The 20,610-nt window shown below is 51.6% G+C and overlaps 3 protein-coding genes across 5 annotated transcripts; 1 reads left to right on the forward strand and 2 right to left on the reverse strand.

Moving 5' to 3' along the window:
- Positions 1–726: 726 nt before the first annotated feature.
- On the forward strand, positions 727–5,324 carry LOC117971143 (zinc finger protein 184-like). Its single transcript, XM_034919144.2, has 2 exons — positions 727–1,211; positions 2,188–5,324. Exons 1-2 carry the CDS (start codon positions 803–805, stop codon positions 4,608–4,610), a joined length of 2,832 nt encoding a protein of 943 aa, XP_034775035.2. The 5' UTR covers positions 727–802; the 3' UTR covers positions 4,611–5,324.
- On the reverse strand, positions 5,316–12,071 carry LOC131729798 (zinc finger protein 629-like). 3 transcript variants are annotated; one of them, XM_059020012.1, is made up of 5 exons: positions 11,842–12,071; positions 10,670–10,838; positions 9,344–9,495; positions 8,378–8,462; positions 5,316–7,570 (listed from the first exon to the last, which is right to left on the reverse strand). In XM_059020012.1, the coding sequence occupies exons 1-5, from the start codon at positions 12,022–12,024 to the stop codon at positions 6,261–6,263; spliced, it is 1,899 nt and encodes a 632-aa protein (XP_058875995.1). In that variant the 5' UTR covers positions 12,025–12,071; the 3' UTR covers positions 5,316–6,260. The 3 variants fall into 3 exon arrangements, with proteins under 3 accessions (XP_058875995.1, XP_058875994.1, XP_058875996.1); XM_059020011.1 differs by having other exon boundaries at positions 8,309–8,462; XM_059020013.1 differs by lacking the exon at positions 11,842–12,071 and having other exon boundaries at positions 8,309–8,462; positions 9,997–10,764.
- A 2,294-nt stretch (positions 12,072–14,365) lies between these two features.
- Positions 14,366–20,296, reverse strand: LOC117971146 (zinc finger protein 501-like). The gene is made up of 5 exons (XM_059020009.1): positions 20,071–20,296; positions 17,795–17,900; positions 16,228–16,822; positions 14,801–15,209; positions 14,366–14,533 (listed from the first exon to the last, which is right to left on the reverse strand). Exons 2-5 carry the CDS (start codon positions 17,880–17,882, stop codon positions 14,366–14,368), a joined length of 1,260 nt encoding a protein of 419 aa, XP_058875992.1. The 5' UTR covers positions 17,883–17,900; positions 20,071–20,296.
- Between the last annotated feature and the right edge of the window lie 314 nt (positions 20,297–20,610).

The raw sequence follows: 20,610 nt of genomic DNA on the forward strand, positions 1-20,610 counted from the left end.
TGTGTGTGTGTCTGTCTGCCTGCCTGCCTGTATGTGTGTGTGTGTGTGTGCGTGTGTGTGTGTGTCTCTGTGTGTCTGTCTGTCTGTGTGTGTGTCTGCCTGCCTGCCTGCCTGCCTGTGTGTGTGTGTGTGTGTGTCTGTGTGTGTGACTGCCTGTGTGTGGGTGAGTCCTTCATCGGCTACAACGCAATCGAGTCCAATGATAGAGATAGATAGATCGGTCACAAATGTAATTTAATTTCAAGTCATTTTATAACTGCGTGTGTGAGTTCGAGAAGTTGCTATGCCTTAATAAAATAAAATTTAAAAAAACGGGTGTGCATTATAAAATACAATTTTAAAAATGTGCATTATAAAAACAGATACACAGATAGGAAAGTTCACGAGGTGCCACTCTGCACCCAGATCAAGAAACTCCTGGAACTGTGACAAGAGAACGCAGCGCGTTAAACACGCCGCACGCCGCGCAAGAAGACGCTCACATAAATCTGCTTCATTTGAATGCAGTACGAGGCGTTTTGTTTTTGTATTTTTTAATGGTTTGGGGATCTGTCTCTGTTTTTTTTCAGTTTTCAATAGACGGCAGCCCCTTATTCTATTCGATTCGATTTTATTTCACCCCTCATCCCGACACGAAGCGTTTTCAGCTCCTATATGTCCAGCATGCTGATGGGAAGGATCGGCGCTGCACCCTGTGTGTGACGTCACTCTTCGCCCTCGCTTCCAATGCGAGTCGTGTGCGTGTGCGTGTGTGTGCGTGCGTGTGCGTGTGCGTGTGCGTGTACGACGAGCCCAGCACAACATGGCCGCTTTAGTAGTTGTCCACTCGCCTGGAAGCGGCGGGGGGGATGGGGCGCTGCCTCCAGATTTAGGGATAGGGAAGACGAGCCTCTTGGAGGCTGCTGAGAGCGAAGGGGCAGATGTGATTCACGGTAACGATGCGCAGCTCGGGGCGGTAACGGCACCGCACAGTTCTGCAGAGAAAATAAACGAGTCACCGCCGCTCCAAATAAAAGACATTGTCGTGTTGCTATCAGAAGACGAAGAAGAAAAACCACGGGATGATAACAACACCAGCAATCATCTTCATCATCATCATCATATTATAACGCAGGAGCCGCTGCTCGTCCTAAGAGCACACGGCTCTGGAGGAAGCGAGAAACATCGCAAAGCTGCTGCTGCTGCTGCTGCTGGAGAGAGAGCCGAGGCGGGTGAGTGCGGTCCGGTCGGCTTGTACGGAACCGGGGGGATCTCTCCGGTCCGCTTCACTGACAGAGAGGTTTCGCTCGTCTGTCTGCTGCGCTACGTCACGATAAGGATCGATGACAGGTGGACGGGACTGAAGTGACCCGTCTGTGACGTAGTAATCAATTATTATTATTATTATTATTATGATTATGATTATTATTATTATTATTATAATGATTATTATTATGATTATTATTATGATGATGATTATGATGATGATGGTGTAATAATGTTTATGCGGTTCTTTATTTTTTCAGTGTATACAGTGATACAGGTCCGGTATGTCGTTGTTTTCCACACGCATGTAAACGTGTGAAGACGCTGAGAAAGGCTTCTCGTGGAAACGTTTCGGTTTTAGTTTTTTCTCTCAGTGTCGCGCTGTTGAGTATTCAGCACGCCGAGCCGCAGGAAGACACGAGCCGATGAAACACGTGAATACTGTGAAATATCAATAAATATACCGAGATAGATACTAATCTGAAAATCCATAACAAAGAAATGCATTTAATATATATAAATGTAGATTTTTTTTTTCATCTGAAAATTTGCTTCTGCATGAGGCTTAGTGGTCTAGTGGTTAAAGAAAGGGGTCTTGATACCAGGAGGTTCAAATCCCAGCTCAGCCACTGACTCCCTGTGTGTGTGTGTGGGTGTGTGTGTGTGACCCTGAGCAAGTCACTTCACCTCCTTGTGCTCCGTCCTTCGGATGAGACGTAAAACAAACGAGGTCCTATTGGAAGTGACTCTGCAGCAGCAGCAGCAGCAGTTGTTGATGATGCAGAGTTCACCCCCCTAGTCTCTGTAAGTCAGTTTGGAGAAAAGCATCTGCCGAATGACTCAATAATAATAATAATAATAATAATAATAATAATATAAAGTATTGCAATTGCTCACTCTTGCCTCACTCCAGCATGCCCCTGGTTTGTTTTTGTTTCCTAGAGGACGCATCGGACTGCAGCTCCACCGGACAGGAATCCACGTGTAACCCTGGAATCCCTGTGCAGGAAACAGAGGGAGGAGGAGGAGGAGGAGGAGGAGGAGGAGGAGCGGGAGTCCGCTGTGAAGCTGTACCGCCCGCTTACAAGCAGACAGAGGAACAACGCCACACGCACAGCCCGGGGCCCCACAGCCACCCCGCAGAGCCGCAGAGCTGTGGAGGGGGGGGGGCGCCGGGGAGGGGGAAGCGACGGCTGGAGTGCGTCGAATGCGGGAAGAAGTTCAACCGACGGGAGACCTTCGAGCTTCACCGGCACCTCCACACCCGCGCCGGAGAGGCTGCCACCCTCACCTGCCAGGACTGCGGGCTGAGCTTCCAGCAGCGGAGCCACCTGGTCAAACACCGGCGCGAGCACCAGGGCGGGGCTGGGGGGCACCGCTGCCCGCCGGATCCCCTGTCCGTGAAGCCCTACCGCTGCCCGCTGTGCCGCCAGGAGTTCCGGTACCGCGCCTCGGTCGACGCCCACATGCGCGGCCACTCCCTGGAGGGCGGAGAGCAGCTGCCCTGCCCCGCGGCCCTGCCAGACCGCCAGCGCTGCCAGACCTCCGAGGGCCCGGACCTCGGGGCGGCTCTCCGGCCCCGCCCGGTCGCTGTGGAGAGTCACCGGGAGGAGGAGGAGGAGGAGGAGGAGGAGGGAGGAGAGGGGCGGCCCCACCAGTGCGGAGTCTGCGACAAGAGGTTCGATCGCGCCAGCCGCCTGCAGCAGCACCGCTACCTGCACACGGGGGAGAAGCCGTTCACCTGCCCCGACTGCGGGAAAGCGTTCGCCTTCCTGCAGAACATGAAGGCGCACTGGAGGCTCCACGGCGGGGAGGGGGGCTCCACAAACAGGCTCCCGGGCGCGGACCACCCCCTCCCCCTCCCCCTCAAGGGCCTCCTGGAGTGCCCGGAGTGTGGCAAAGCGTTCCGTCACCGCTCGGTGATGGAGGGACACATGCGGAAGCACACGGGCGAGCGGCCCTTCCAGTGCTGCCTCTGCGGGAAGCGCTTCAAGTACAGCAGCTACCTGCAGCAGCACCTGGTCCTGCACAGCGGCAGCAAACCCTTCCCCTGCCCGGTCTGCGGCAAGGCCTTCGCCTTCAACCAGAACATGAAGGCGCACTGGAAGCTGCACCAGGAGAAGCCCCACCGCTGCCCGCACTGCCGCAAGGGCTACAGCGAGGAGGGGCAGCTGAGGGAGCACCTGGCCAGCCACGCCGGCGACAAGCCTCACCTGTGCGGGCTGTGCGGCAAGAGCTTCGGCCTGGCCTACCAGCTGCGGGATCACCAGAACACGCACACCGGGGAGCGGCCCTACCGCTGCCACGAGTGCCACAAGAGCTTCCCCTGGCTGGGCAGCCTGCTGGTGCACCAGAAGAGCCACGAGAGCAAGAGGCAGGGCGCCGCGGGACGGCCGCGCAGCCGGAACGGGAACCGCGCAGGGGGGGGCAGGAGCCAGCCGCTCCCCCCCCAGGTCAGGGAGCCGGGGAGCAGGGGCTGCTACGGGGGCACCTCGCAGCCGCAGCCCAGGAGGGACGGCGAGGACGTGTTTACGAGCCTGGAGGAGCAGGCGCAGCTACTACAGCTGCTGCAGCAGCAGCAGCAGCAACAGCAACAGCAACAGCTGCAGGGGGCTGTGGCGCCGCAGCAGAGGTGGATGGAGACGCAGCAGAGGGGGGCCGCGCAGCTGCAGCAGGAGCTGCGGCCGCTTGAAGTGAGGAACAGCGCGCAGCGGCAAGCGGAAACGCTGCAACAGCGCCGCCGCCTCGAGTCGCAGGAGCTGCAGGACAGGGACTCGGCGCAGGTTGAAATGCAGGAAAGGGCGATGGCACAGCTGCAGGAGCAGCGCTTCGAGCTGCAGCAGTGGCAGGACCGGGCGACCGAGCAACAGCGCGTTGAGCAGCAACTGCGAGAAAGGGCTTTCGGGCAACAGCAGGGAGAGGAGCAGCAGCAGCAGCAGCGCATGGAGGCGCAAGAGAGAGCGTTGGAGCAGCAGCGCATTGAGCTGCGGCAGACGGAGGAAAGGGCCGCAGAGAAGCAGCAGGAGCAGGAAAGAGCCGAGCAGCAGCAGCAGCAGCAGCAGCAGCAGCAGCAGGGAGGGGAGCAGCAGCAGCAGCTGCAGGGAGGGGAGCAGCAGCAGCAGGGAGGGGAGCAGCAGCAGCAGCAGCTGCAAAGCCCAGCGGAGCAGCAGGGTGGAGCCGTCGAGCAGGAGGAGGTACAGGAGCAGCGAGGGGGGGCCCCTCTGCTGAACGGCACCGAACCACAACCGCTGCGGCCGCCGCAGGCAGGGGAGGGGCAGCTCCAGTGCATGGAATGCGGCCAGGCGTTCCCGCGGGAAGCTGCGCTCCACGAGCACTACATGGAACACGCCCGGGGAGACGTGTGACTCGGGTTCAACCCTTTACTGCAGGACCCCGGAGAAGACAGGACAGCTGGGAAGAGGTTCAGTGATATGAACTGTGTGTGTGTGTGTGTGTGTGTGTGTGTGTGTGTGTGTGTGTGTAATGCACGGGGGAGCTCGCTGGAAAGCCTGAGCTGTCCCACACTGCCCTCGTGTGCACGGACTCATGCAGTAACCCTGGCTTTGCATTCTAATGAACGCTAACAATCCCACCCTCCCTGCCGTCTCATTTCACAGCGTCTGACAGGCTTTAAGTATGCCTTGTTTTCTATGATTATGATGATTATTATTATTATTATTATTATTATTATTATTATTATTATTATTAATTGGTCATTTAGCAGACACTTTTATCCAAAGCGACTCAGAGACTAGGGGGGTGAACTTTGCTTCATCAACAACTGCTGCAGTCACTTCCAATAGGACCTCGTTTTGAGGGATTTTAACCTCCTGGTATCAAGACCCCTTTTCTCTAACCACTGGATCTCTAAGCCTGGCTCAGGTTATTTTCCAGCACAGAGGACAGCGCTTACAGACAGACACCCTGCGAGATTTTGAGCCGTGTGCCGGAGCGGCGATCTGCTCCGAAACTCGTTTAAGAAAAAAGAGAGACCCGACAGGCTGTTTAGTAATTAGGAACTGTTTTACTCTAAACCATTGCTCCTGTATTAATAAAATATGAAAGCCACGAACGATGAATGGTATGGATTTATTTAGCATAAGGTTATTTTTAATATCTACACACAGTGCATGGATATTACAGGAGGTTTGCAGTATTCTGTATGTTACCCTTCCCAAAAACAAAACAACAAACCTGCCAGCTGTACTTCCACTTTCTTTAGTGTGCGTCTGTGTTTCACTCGATGTTATTGCAGTCTTACGCCACAGGGTGGCAGCATTGCCTAATAAAGCCAACGGGGCGCCACTGCAGAAAGCAGGAACCGGTGAGTCTGCTGCTCATTGTAGGACAGATAGGACAGAGACAGAGACACACATAGAGAGACAGATAGACAGACAGACAGAGAGAGACAGATAGACAGACAGACAGACACACACACACACAACCACACAGGGAGACAGACAAACACACACAACCACACAGAAAGACAGACAGACAAAGACATACAGAGACAGACACACACCACACAGAGAGACGGACACACAGACAGACATAGAAAGCGAGACAGACACACACACACCACACACTCTGACACACACACTGGCGAGTTAAACAGGTTTTTAACTGTAGATTTTTTGTTTTATTGAATAGTTTTGTCAGGTACGTCAGAGAGCGGGAACAGAGTGCTGAGGTCGTACATTTTCATTTTTATATTTCTCAGGGGGTTCAGATATTGAGGTTTTGTTCTTTAACCGGGGTTACATTATGAATTAAAAACAGTAATAATAATACTAATTAAAACACATTTTCTATTGGGGGGGGGGGGGGGGGGGGGGGGTTCTTCCCTGCGCAGACTCACAGAACCCGGGCGGACTCGATCTCCGGGTTTATCAAGCTCTGAACAAACATACTGAACCTGCATCTCCATGCATTCTTCTTATCGGAGTCTTTGTACAGTTTTTGTAAAATGCATCAGAAAAAAACCAAAAAAAACCTGGCTGTGGGCCCTCCCCTCGTCAGAGCTCCCCCCTCGCGTGCTGCATGTAGTGTTCATGGAGAATCTCAGCATCGCCAAAAAGCTGTCCACAGTCAAAGCATTTCAGCAGCCCCTCCTCCTCCTCCTCCAAACCGCCCTCCCGCTGCCCCTCTCCCTCTGAGTCGACCCCGTTCTCCTCCCCTCCCTCCAGCACAGCTGCCTCCAGGCTGGCCCTCCACTCCTCTCCCTCTGCGTCGACCCCGTTCTCCTCCCCTCCCTCCAGCACAGCTGCCTCCAGGCTGGCCCTCCACTCCTCTCCCTCTGAGTCGACCCCGTTCTCCTCCCCTCCCTCCAGCACAGCTGCCTCCAGGCTGGCCCTCCACCCCTCTGAGCTGACCCCGTCCTCCTCCCCCTCCGAATCTGCTCCCTTCCTCTCTCGCTCTGCCCCGATCCCTTGGGGTCCGTCCTCCTCCTCCCCCTGCTTGCTCTCATGCATCCTGTGATGAGGCTCCAGCTGGCAGGGGAAGCGAAAGCCCTTCCTGCACAGCCTGCAAGTGGCCAGCCCGCCCGCCACAGCCCAGAGCCGGGGGTCAGCGCCCTGGAACGTGTGGCTGGCTGAGCCGCAGCGGGGGCAGGCATTCCTCCGCAGGACCTCCTCGCTGTTCCCGGGGCAGCCCCCCGCCTCCCCCCCTCGCTTGTGGCTCTCGTACTGCCTGTAGCAGCCGAAGTAGCTTCCGCAGGCGTAGCAGTGAATCTTGAAGGGGTTGCAACGGTGCCTCCTGAACACCCCGGGGCTGCTGAAGCTGCGGTTGCAGCCGGGGCATCTCGGGGGCTCTTTCCTGGGCAGGGGGCTCCCTCTGCCAGCCGCTCGCCGCGGCACCTCTCCCCCGGGAGGCTCCCTCTTGGGGCAGCGCAGCTGGTGCTTCACCATGTAGGTCCTCTTCTTGAACCCACGGCCGCAGTCCGGGCACTTGTGCCGTCGGTGGTCCCCGTAGCGGCGCAGGTGCTTCTGGTAGCCCTCCAGGGTGGAGAAGCCACTCTTGCAGCCCGCGCACTTGTGAGGCTGGCAGTGCGTGGCCAGGTGGTGCTCCAGGCTGTGGTGGGGGGGGAGGGTGTCTCCACACGCAGGGCAGAGGCGTGGGCTCGGGCTCTTGGGCTCCTGGTCGTGGCGCTCCAGGTGCTGCTGGTAGTTGGCCAGGTGGCAGAACATCTTGCCGCACTGAACGCACTTGTAGGGTCGCTCCCCGGTGTGCAGCCGCCGGTGCTCCGTGAGCTGGAACGCCGTGCCGAAGGAGAGGACGCAGTCGGAGCAGCGGTGGGGCTGAGGCTTCACTGCAGAGTCCGAGACTCCTGGAGGTGCGGAGAAAACACAAACAAACACACACACGCACGCACACCAGAGACACAACACAACCACACACACACCACACACAGACACACAACACAGAGACACACACCACAACCACACACACACACACAACACAGAGACACACACCACAACCACACACACACACACACAGTGATTACTCCCCCTGGCTGGAGAAGGGCTTGTAGTGTGAAACATCCTGAATATATAGACTCCCATCGCACAGCAGTTTCGCCCCTCCCAGGTTTCACTTCCAGCTCGGCTGGCCCCCGCTTCTCAGGTAACAAGCTCAGGTGTGTCTCTTATGAAACTCAAAGGAAAAAACAGGAATGGATCAAACCGCTGTGCCGCGGGAGTCCGACTTCCATCCCTGAGCGCTGATTCTTGTATAAATGATTCACATTCTTATATCCTGACATTACCTTTTGATTTTGCTCTTTTTGATACACAGCAGTAATGATTTTTCAAATTGTAGATAGATAGATAGATAGATAGATAGATAGATAGATAGAGATAGATAGATAGATAGATAGATAGATAGATAGATAGATAGATAGATAGATAGATAGATAGAGATAGATAGATAGGAGATAGATAGATAGAGACAGTGTTTGGGGTGGACGGGGTGCACATTCTCTCTGTGTAGAATGAACACATTCTGCTTCATGAAGTCGGGTGAACCCTGCTGGAATGAGGTCACGTTAACAGAGTGAATCACACACCGTCGCTTTGTAGATTTGCCACACTCTGAAACGCGGACATTTCGAAACTCTGCCGTGACGGGGTCTCACCGGGAGAGGGGTCTCCAGCGTCGCTCCGCTCGTCCTGCTGCGTGTGGACTGCTTCCCCTGGACCCCCGTCATCCCCATCTTCAAACTGGAGAGGAAACGAGCGCGGAGAGTCAGGATTTCATGAGCTTTCATCAGGGTACAAACAAATTCAAAACCATGGCAGAGCCGCAGCCTGCCTGGCTTCACACAGGACTGCACGCCGATGTAGAGAAACACATGAAAAAACAACACAGACAAAAACATCAACGTATCGAATCTGTTTCAAACAGAGTCTTGATATAGTTTAAAAAACATTCTGTGTTCATATTGTGTTCAGTTCTGGTCACCTCGTTACAAAAAGGATATTGCTGCTCTAGAAAGAGTGCAAAGAAGAGCGACCAGAATTATCCCGGGTTTAAAAGGCATGTCGTATGCAGACAGGCTAAAAGAAATGAATCTGTTCAGTCTTGAACAAAGAAGACTACGCGGCGATCTGATTCAAACATTCAAAATCCTAAAAGGTATAGACAATATCGACCCAGGGGACCTGAAAAAAGAAACAAGGACCAGGGGTCACAAATGGAGATTAGATACAGGGGCATTCAGAACAGAAAATAGGAGGCACTTTTTTTACACAGAGAATTGTGAGGGTCTGGAACCAACTCCCCAGTAATGTTATTGAAGCTGACACCCTGGGATCCTTCAAGAAGCTGCTTGATGAGATTCTGGGATCAATCAGCTACTAACAACCAAACGAGCAAGATGGGCTGAATGGGGCCTCCTCTCGTTTGTAAACTTTCTTATGTGAGAAATATGCAGATCTGTACTGAGGAGTGGTGCCTGGATCTCTATCCCTGAAGCCTACAGAAACAGCGTTATACTTCCAAGCTGTAAAAGTGCGGCTGTACAACCCTAAAACTCCAGGCGATGCAAAACACCTTGGCCCGAGCTGCAGAGCTGGGAGCCTGCCCGCCCTGTGTGACCCACCTCAGTCTTCACGGAGGAGACGGGGGTCTCTTCCGGGGGCTCCTCTTTCAGGAGGAGAAGGGGGGGCGTTTCGGGGGGCTCCTGTTTGACGTCGGGGCTCAGCCAGGGAACAGACAGGAGCTGCTGTGTGGCACAGTCAGCCATGCTGGGGACTGAAGAGAGAAGGAAGCAGGGAGGAGTTAGGGAAACCAGCACCACACTGCAGGGCTAGGAATAAGACTCCTATTGCACAGCGGTTTGATCCACTCCAGGTCTTACTATGAGCCACAAACCTGGAGTGGATCAGACTGCTATGCAACGGGAGTCTTACTTCCAACACTGCTTCACATCCTCCCCAAACAATTACAAACGTTAAGGTCATTTTAAAAGCTGTTCCAAAACCACAATAAGCTCCCGAGTTCTTCGACCCCGTGAATTACATTATAATTGCGACACTTTCCGTGCGTGTGTGACTCCTTCAGTCACTGCGGGCACAAATCTAGCCACGTTTAGTTTTCAATTGATGCGTCTGTTTTATAAAGCATGTAACACACAATTAAAAAACACAATTATGTACGAGTCCTGAACGACTTCAAGTGATCGACTCTGAATGCATATTTATAATCCAGCCCCCCCGCCCCCCTTAAACGCTGTTTAATTAATTTTTCCTTTACCTGAAATTGATAACACAATCGAGTCGCGTCACAGTGCGAGTTCCCTCCTGCAGGACTCGAAGGTTTTCATCGTGAAGACAGTTTGCATGAAGCACACCGGCTGCTTACCGGGGCGCGGCGCGATTCTTTCCAGCACGGAGAGTTTAGATTGTTAGATATAACTTTTGCAAAAAAAAATTAAAAAAAACACGATACGGCAAACGCACATGATCTCGTTCAGTGCCTAAAACGTTTGCAATACAATTAATATCCAAACGACATTAAAAATACGCATATATAAAACACGTTGCGTGATAGTAATAATAATAATAATAATTATAATAATATGATTCTGCTGCTGTCTGAGTGCTTTCGGCGTCAGCAGGGGCTTCGTCGCAGCTTAAAACGTCACAATTTACACAGTGCGATTGTCATGGTAATGAGACGCCAGGAAGGGGCGTGGCTTCGATGGATCGCAGATATTTGTACCACGTGTTTTGTAAAGGGTTTAATTTTTTAATATGCTATAAAAGACCGCTCGGATTGCAAACTTGTAACAAGAACCCGCACTGAGATTTTCGTCTGGTCATGCTTCGCTTGCAGTCGCCACTCTGTTCAGGGACCGGTCCTGGCTTTTGGTTTTGGTTTTGGTTTTGGTTTTGGTTGGGTTGGTGGATCAGGCGGTCTCTCTTACTCGGTTTTGTGTCTGAAGTTTGCTGCCCGGAGTGCAAGTCCTCCCAGCCCGCGCAGTGGATGAAAATCCGCGGCACGGCATCAGCCTTCAGTGACTTTCGGACCGGGGTCCATTTGTAATCCTCTGGTTTGAAATGAGCCGAGCACACATACGTGCTTCCTTTTTTTATCTAAAATAAAATTAAAGGACACGTAACAATATTAATAAATGTACACAGTATTCACTTCTATAATGCGTCATTAATATAGGCATATAGTCAGCAATATTAGGGCAGCAGTGTGGAGAGTGGTCAGGGCTCTGGACTCTTGACCGGAGGGTCGTGGGTTCAATCCCAGGTGGGGGACACTGCTGCTGTACCCTTGAGCAAGGTACTTTACCTAGATTGCTCCAGTAAACACCCAACTGTATAAATGGGTAACTGTATGCAAAAATAATGTGATATCTTGTAACAATTGTAAGTCGCCCTGGATAAGGGTGTTGACTAAGAAATAAATAATAATAATAATAATAATATTACCTCCCTGTCGGCTACAGTTTGTGAAACAGCAACCGATCTGCCACCTGCCTTTCCACGCCCCTGACGTCATCACGACGTAATGGAAACGCCTTTATTGCTCCCATACGTCACTTATGAAGCACATGGACCGGAAGCATTGATATGGCAGCTTATTTGACACGCACGTCACTCTGACTCGTTTGTAAAATACTGTCATTGTTTGCCAGCCTTTCAATATGCAATTTACTTTATTTATTTATTTATTTATTTATTGGCGATTGAAATAAATTAAAAAAAACATAAACTGGCCCGAATATTATCACGGTCAATTTCAAAGAGCTGTATTATTATTATTATTATTATTATTATTATTATTATTATTATTATTATCATCATTTATTTCTTAGCAGACGCCCTTATCCAGGGCGACTTACAATTGTTACAAGATATCACATTATTTTTACATACAATTACATTATTTTTTACACGTCGTTTTTAACATCGCACAGTAATGCGGGCGTGATTCGGGTCACTGTTCAGAATGCCTTTGTCTCGTGTAAATTATTCTCAGGTCTGTGGTTTATCAAATAATCCGAGCTCAGTTATTTATTTATATTTAAACAGTGCCGGGATATAGTAAAGTTACCCCGCGTCTGAACCACAGCCCCCAGCCTACCTGAAACGCCGGTCCTGAATCTCTCTTTGTAGCCGCGATCCACTGTGATCTCCGGGTCGGGTGGGCTGGAAAGGCGTGGAAATGCAGCTCGGGGCTCCTGTAGCCGCTGTTGTAGCATCCTGGCACGGAGCACGCACTGTGCACAGTGTAGTCAGCACACATCTTTCCATCAGGGCACGCCATCTCTATCTACCATTGCATCCCTCCTAGCCTCGCTTTGGGGCACGGAATGTGACGCGGGTGTTTCAAAGGGGTGACGTTAGGAAAGGGGCGTGGCTTCCAGAAGCTGTTAGCCGGATTCACTTCGGGGGAGGGAAGGGGAGGGGGACCAATCGATACCAGATTACCTGTATTTTGAAACACAACCCCGGCTGCTGTCTGTTCTGTAGCACTCAAAACCACTGCAAAGCCTCTGAAGTCTGCGGTGCTGTCTGCGTACTGCAAGATTATTATTATTATTATTATTATTATTATTATTATTATTATTATTTATTTCTTAGCAGACGCCCTTCTCCAGGGCGACTAACAATTGTTACAAGATATCACATTATTTTTGCATACAATTACCCATTTATACAGTTGGGTTTTTACTGGAGCAATCTAGGTAAAGTACCTTGCTCAAGGGTACAGCAGCAGTGTCCCCCACCTGGGATTGAACCCACGACCCTCCGGTCAAGAGTCCAGAGCCCTAACCACTACTCCACACCGCTGCCCTACGATTAGCGCTGGTCTCAGACTGTCCCAGATGCATCTTCGTTAAATAAAGCAGTTCCGAATGCGGCTCTGTTATTAAACCCAGCTCTAAAGGCAAACTTAAAACGAATATTTCACTTGGTAAAACACTGACAATGCCTCCACGTTTATTGTCGGTGTGTATGCATGTGACATGATTTCTGCACACAGTCTGTGAGTATTGTTACTCCCTGTCCTGGAGCTGAGGAGGGCTCTCCTGCGCTGGGCTTGCCTGACCTCGGTACCTCGCGACCCGGACCCTCAGCTGACGCACTGTTATTTACACGGCAATGTCTTTGTAGATATAACTCACTGTAATCCTAACCGGTTGCATCCGAGTTCAAATTCTGCTATTAATATTGTTGCACTCTCTGGAGGCTGTGTGGTCCAGTGGTTAAAGAAAAGGGCTTGTAACCAGGAGGTCCCCGGTTCAAATCCCACCTCAGCCACTGACTCACTGTGTGACCCTGAGCAAGTCACTTCACCTCCTTGTGCTCCGTCTTTCGGGTGAGGCGTAGTTGTAAGTGACTCTGCAGCTGATGCATAGTTCACACACCCTAGTCTCTGTAAGTCGCCTTGGATAAAGGCGTCTGCTAAATAAACACATAATAATAATAATAATAGTAATAATAATAATAATACTGTAAACTGCACTGTATTTAAACATGAATCTTGCATTGTAACCCTGCGCTGCCCTGTAACACCTGTGTGAGTCTCCTGGGATAAAGCAGGTGTCTGCCCAATAAATAAATGAGTTATGACCCTCCCCCCCCCCCCCCCCGATTCACTGTGCATCGTATCGTTTGAATCAGAATTACACAAGCTCACTGCAGTTCAGAGTGCTTCTTGAATGAACAATAACTGTGTTTAAGAGATGAGATACATAACTGTGTTTCTAGAGCCGAGATACATAACTGTGTTTAAGAGATGAGATACATAACTGTGTTTAAGAGATGAGATACATAACTGTGTTTCTAGAGCTGAGATAAATTAATATAATTTAGATCTTTTATTTAACATCATGTAATCAAACAAACTACAAAATGATATCATTAATAAAAAAAAAGCCTAACCAGAAGCCATGGTACCAGCACAGTAACATTTCACGTTACATTTTAGAAACGTCACATTGTTCAGTTTGTCGTTTTCTTGTGTGTGAAGTACACAGAAATTTACAACGCTTCGGAGTGCGATTCAGTCCGTTCACGTGACGTTATTCCAGCAGGTTTTCATTCGACTTTGTGAAGCAACATGAGGTTAATCGCAGAGAGAGGGTGAGTCCAAACCTTTGGGCAGAGCTGCAGCTGTGTCAGGAGTCTCCCTGTAGTGTGACGGTCTTGTTCCAGCCCAGGCTTCCTCACTCTCTGAGATTCCTCCTCTAATAAAGATATCCAGCTGCTACACGTGTATTTTTTCAGCACCCTGTGTGTAATAAATCCCGTCTCATTTTAAAGACGTATTTTTCCAGCATCAGTTTTCTTTTAAAAAAATTCAAGCCTCATTTATTAAACAGCACTGGATCGAAACCGCTTCACAACGGGATCTTACTTCCACCCCTGTGATGAAAACCAGCATCATTATTATTATTATTATTATTATTATTATTGCAGGTATTGGAAATCAGACTCCTGTTGCACAGCAGTGTCACCCACTCCAGGTTTTACTGGCAGCTCGATCAGCCTCTCAAGGCGAGGCGGAGTGGATTAAACTGCTACGCAACGGGAGTCTGACAGGGCTTCCTGTCCCTGGTTACCCCAACATCGCAAGGGATCAGGGTACATTAGCGGACTGGTCATTTAAACTCTTCCTCCTCCTCCTCCTCCTCCTCCATCAGCAGTCCCTCCTCGGCGTGGCGCATGTAGTGTCCGTGGAGCTCCGACTGCTGGAGCAGCTCTCCGCAATTCAAACACTCGTGCTCCTCCTCCTCGTCTTCATCATCTTCCACCTTCTCCTCTTTGATCTCAACCTTAATCCTCTTGTACCCCTCCCCCACTCCCTCCGCCTCTCCCCTTCCCTCCTCCCCCCTCGCACTCTCTCCCTCCTCTCCTCCCTCCTCCTCCTCACACACGCCCTCTCCCTCCTCCCCCCCTCGCACCCCCTCCTCTCCCTCTCCCTCTCTCTCTCCCTCCTCCCCACCTCGCACTCCCTCCTCCTCCTCCTCCTCCTCCTCCTCCTCCTCCTCCTCTCCCACTCTCTCTCCCTCCTCCTCTCCCTCCCCCCCTCGCACTCTCTCTCCCTCCTCCTCTCCTGCCCCCTCCCTGGTCCTGGTCAGCGGGCAGCTGTATTTGACGTGTCTGCTGAAGCTGCCCTGGCGCGTGAACTCCCTGCTGCAGCCCTGGCACTGCAGACTCTGCGCGGGCGCGTGGCTGCGCATGTGAGCCAGCAGCAAGGAGGGGAAGCGGAAGGTCTTGCCGCACTCCACGCAGGTGTACAGGAGCTGGCCCAGGCTGTGGCAGGGCCGGTGCCCCCCGGAGAGCCTCTCTGGAGGGAAGGTCTCCCCGCAGTCAGCGCACAGGGGGGTCATCGTGGGCACCGGCGTCCCGGGACAGCCCGTCTCCTCCTTGTGCCGGTGGTACAGCCGGAAGCTGCCGAAATACTGGAGGCAGGTGGCGCAGTGCACCTTCTTAGGGTCGCACCTGTTAGGAGAGAAACAGTTTGGATGAAGAAGGGGCTGCTGCGCTGCTAAGCCGTCACGGCAGACAGAACTCGCTCTAACCCTAACTGGATGCTTCCTCGTTCATATTCGATTCTAGTAGTATTATCTGCACTTGCTGTAAGCTGCACTGTGTCTAAATATGAAGCTTGCATTGTAACCCTGCGCTGCCCTGCGACACCTGTAAGCTAATAAGAGGTGAGAGAATGGGTTTTAAAGATGGTCAGCGCTCTTTTAAAGGGAGGGGCCAGTGATCATGTTAATAAAGCTAATAAGAGGTGAGAGAATGGATTTTAAAGATGGTCAGCGCTCCTTTAAAGGGAGGCGCCGGTGATCCTGTTAATAAAGCTAATAAGAGGTGAGAGAATGGATTTTAAAGATGGTCAGCGCTCCTTTAAAGGGAGGGTCCAGAGATCATGTTAATAAAGCTACTAAGAGGTGAGAGAATGGATTTTAAAGATGGTCAGCGCTCCTTTAAAGGGAGGGGCCGGTGATCATGTTAATAAAGCTAATAAGAGGTGAGAGAATGGATTTTAAAGATGGTCAGCGCTCCTTTAAAGGGAGGCGCCGGTGATCATGTTAATAAAGCTAATAAGAGGTGAGAGAATGGATTTTAAAGATGGTCAGCGCTCCTTTAAAGGGAGGGGCCGGTGATCCTGTTAATAAACGTTACTGGATCCTCAGCTGATGCGCTATCCTCACACTATTGCACTGCTAATCTGTCACTGTAGATATAACTTGCTGTGATCCTAACTTGTTGCATCCTAGTTCATGTTGTATTCTAGTAGTATTATTATCTGCACTGACTGTAAACTACACTGAGTTTAAATATTAATCTCGCATTGTAACCCTGCGCTGCCCTGTGACACCTGTGTGAGTCGCCTGGGATAAAGGCGTCTGCCAAATCAATTATTATTATTATTGATTATTAGGATTATTATGATGATGATTATCATTATTAGCATTAGTATTAGGGCCCTGCCCTCTTGAAGGCTCCACACACCTGTGTTTCTTGAAGCTGCCGGCCCACTTGAAGAAGCGCTTGCAGGCCAGGCAGGTGAAGGGCTTCACCCCCAGGTGCTGGAAGCTGTGCTTGAGGAGCTGGCTGTCCGTCTCGAAGCACTCGGGGCAGTCCCGGCAGCGGAACAGGGCAGCGCGGGCGTGGATCTCCAGGTGGGCACGCATGGAGGCGTGTTTGCGGAAGCCCTTCCCGCACTCGGAGCACTTGTAGCGCCTCTCCCTTCGGTGCCGGTCCTCGTGCCTCTTCAGCTCCTGCCTCCTCCAGAAGGCCTGGCCGCACTCCCCGCACTCGAACTCCCCGGGGGGGGGGCTGCACCCCCTGGGAGCACAGGTGCTTCTCCAGCATCAGCTCGGTGCTGAAGACCCGCTGGCAGGAGGGGCACTTGTGCACGGGGTCCCCCGCGTGGCGCTCCAGGTGCTGCTGGTAGTTGGCCAGGTGGCAGAACATCTTGCCGCACTGAACGCACTTGTAGGGTCGCTCCCCGGTGTGCAGCCGCCGGTGCTCCGTGAGCTGGAACGCCGTGCCGAAGGAGAGGACGCAGTCGGAGCAGCGGTGGGCTCCGGGCATCTCCGGGGCTGGAGCAGAGAGAGAGAGAGAGAGAGAGAGAGAGGAGAGAGAGAGAGAGAGAGAGAGAGAGAGAGAGAGAGAGAGAGAGAGAGAGAGAGAGAGAGAGAGAGAGAGAGAGAGAGAGAGAGAGAGAGAGAGAGAGGGAGAGGGAGAGGGAGAGAGAGAGGGAGAGAGAGGGAGAGGACGGGACGTTTTAGATGCGTGTGTTTGCATGCAATAACGAGGGGCTGCTGCGCCTTCCCTGTGAAATAGCGCCAGCGTTTCTCAGCACGGCAGCGGTGTGGGGTAGCGGTCAGGGCTCGGGACTCTTGACCAGAGGGTCGTGGGTTCAATCCCAGGTGGGGGGGACACTGCTGCTGTACCCTTGAGCAAGGTACTTTACCTAGATTGCTCCAGTAAAAACCCAACTGTATAAATGGGGAATTGTATGTAAAAAAAAAATAATGTAATTGTATGTAAGAAATAATGCGATATCTTGTAACAACTGTCCTGGATAAGGGCGTCTGCTAAGAAATAAATAATAATAATAATAATAATAATAATAATAATAATAATAATAATAATAATAATAGTATAAAAGACAGGCTCCCTGAAGCTAGGTTACAAACCGCAGCCTAACATGAGAGAGCTGGCGATTCTGAGCAAAGGGGTTTCCTATTCATCCCCAAACATAGAAAGAGATTATATATAGAGATAGATAGATATACACACATCTATCCTCTCTCTCTCTCACACACACACACACGTGTAAAACACAGTCCAGAGAAATGCACACCACCACACAGCTCTGTATCCCAGTCCAGGCAGGTCTGTCACTCCTCAGCGAGTCACGAGAAACACTGTGCAGTAACGGCCCAGCTGAAGCTCCCTGCTTTCATAATGACCTGCAGCGTCTCCGGTGCAAACAGCCGGCCGGACTCCGGGTCCAGGCTGGACAGAGACGGGTGAAAGCGAGAAGCCCGGACGGGAATGGTACTGACCTGGCAGGGCGGGCTGCTCCTGCGATGCCGGGGGGGGCAGGGGGAAGCCGAGCTCGGTGAGCTGCAGGTCAATTGTGTAGTCCGACATGGAGGCACCGTGGAGAGACTGGAGCGAGAAGATAGGACACTGAGATCAGAAACACAGAAACACACACACACACACACACAGCACCACGGAGAGACTGGAGCGAGAAGATAGGACACTGAGATCAGAAACACAGAAACACACACACACACACACACACACACACACACACACACACACCACCGCGGAGAGACTGGAGCGAGAAGATCGGACACTGAGATCAGAAACACAGAGACACACACACACACACACACACAGCACCGCGGAGAGACTGGAGCGAGAAGATCGGACACTGAGATCAGAAACACAGAGACACACACACACAGACACACACACACACACACACACACACACACACAGCACCGCGGAGAGACTGGAGCGAGAAGATAGGACACTGAGATCAGAAACACAGAAACACACACACACACACACACACACACACACAGCACCGCGGAGAGACTGGAGCGAGAAGCAAGGAAACAGGGATCAGAAATACACACACACACACACACACACACACACACACACACACACACCACCGCGGAGAGACTGGAGCGAGAAGATCGGACACTGAGATCAGAAACACAGAGACACACACACACACACACACACACACACACAGCACCGCGGAGAGACTGGAGCGAGAAGATAGGACACTGAGATCAGAAACACAGAAACACACACACACACACACACAGCACCACGGAGAGACTGGAGCGAGAAGATAGGACACTGAGATCAGAAACACAGAAACACACACACACACACACACACACACACACACACAGCACCGCGGAGAGACTGGAGCGAGAAGATAGGACACTGAGATCAGAAACACAGAAACACACACACACACACACACAGCACCACGGAGAGACTGGAGCGAGAAGATAGGACACTGAGATCAGAAACACAGAAACACACACACACACACACACACACACACACCACCGCGGAGAGACTGGAGCGAGAAGATAGGACACTGAGATCAGAAACACAGAAACACACACACACACACACACAGCACCGCGGAGAGACTGGAGCGAGAAGATAGGACACTGAGATCAGAAACACAGAAACACACACACACACACACAGCACCACGGAGAGACTGGAGCGAGAAGATAGGACACTGAGATCAGAAACACAGAAACACACACACACACACACACAGCACCACGGAGAGACTGGAGCGAGAAGATAGGACACTGAGATCAGAAACACAGAAACACACACACACACACACACACAACATTACACAAGGGCTTACACACACACACACACACACACACACAGCACCGCGGAGAGACTGGAGCGAGAAGATAGGACACTGAGATCAGAAACACATGCACACACACACACACACACACACACACACACACAGCACCGCGGAGAGACTGGAGCGAGAAGATAGGACACTGAGATCAGAAACACAGAAACACACACACACACACACACACACACACACAGCACCGCGGAGAGACTGGAGCGAGAAGATAGGACACTGAGATCAGAAACACAGAAACACACACACACACACACACAGCACCACGGAGAGACTGGAGCGAGAAGATAGGACACTGAGATCAGAAACACAGAAACACACACACACACACACACACACACACACACACACACACACACACACACACACACAGCACCGCGGAGAGACTGGAGCGAGAAGATAGGACACTGAGATCAGAAACACACACACACACACACACACACACACACACACACAGAGAGACACACACACACACACACACACACACACACACACACACACACACACACACACACAGCACCGCGGAGAGACTGGAGCGAGAAGATAGGACACTGAGATCAGAAACACACACACACACACACACACACACACAGCACCACGGAGAGACTGGAGCGAGAAGATAGGACACTGAGATCAGAAACACAGAAACACACACACACACACACACACACACACACATTACACAAGGGCTTACACACACACACACATATATATATATATATATATATCACAGGCTCGCACGCTGAGACGTCACTATTTACACTTTCTCAAGCAATGCACGTTATAATAATAATAAATAACACTGAGCCCCGCAGTGTTCCTGTAATCAGCATGATAGAATCGATTCAATACATCATCATTTAGCACAAAAAAATCCCACGGAGAATGACCGCACAGGACGCTTACTTTACCCCCGGACCCCTTCCAGCAAAGCGGGCTGCTCGGCTCTGCACTTCAGAGACGTGCGCGTTCAGTTTGAAGGGAGGAGCGTCGTGTGCGTGTGTGTTTAAAAAGGGTACAAAACATATATTATTACAGCTCGATACAGGGTGAGGACAATGTGCGGAAAAAACACCCGAGTCTCTCTCCGACCCCGGGCCCGGGCGCCTGTGGGTGACGTCACCATGCACGACCGGGGGGGGCTGACGGGTGACGTCAGAGGGGGGGGCGTGTTTAAGCGCCTGCAGCTGCAGTGAATATAATAAAGCTATTGCAAGAGAAAACTTGAGAGGCAGTTTGCAAGCCCCCCCTGACTGCCCGGACAGTGTACAATATCAATAATAAACATTGAAACGGCGCGGAGCTTGCGTGAATGGAGCCTCTCACGGGGCGCACAGGATAGGGCTGCGGCAGCACGGATCCGGTTATTACTGAATGAAAAATAAAATCAAATGTGAGGGTGCTGATGAGATCGGTGGAGGTCAAACTACCCCAGATTAACCGCCA

Source organism: Acipenser ruthenus, unplaced genomic scaffold (genome assembly GCF_902713425.1).
Source record: "Acipenser ruthenus unplaced genomic scaffold, fAciRut3.2 maternal haplotype, whole genome shotgun sequence".
Taxonomy (NCBI): Eukaryota; Metazoa; Chordata; class Actinopteri; order Acipenseriformes; family Acipenseridae; genus Acipenser; species Acipenser ruthenus.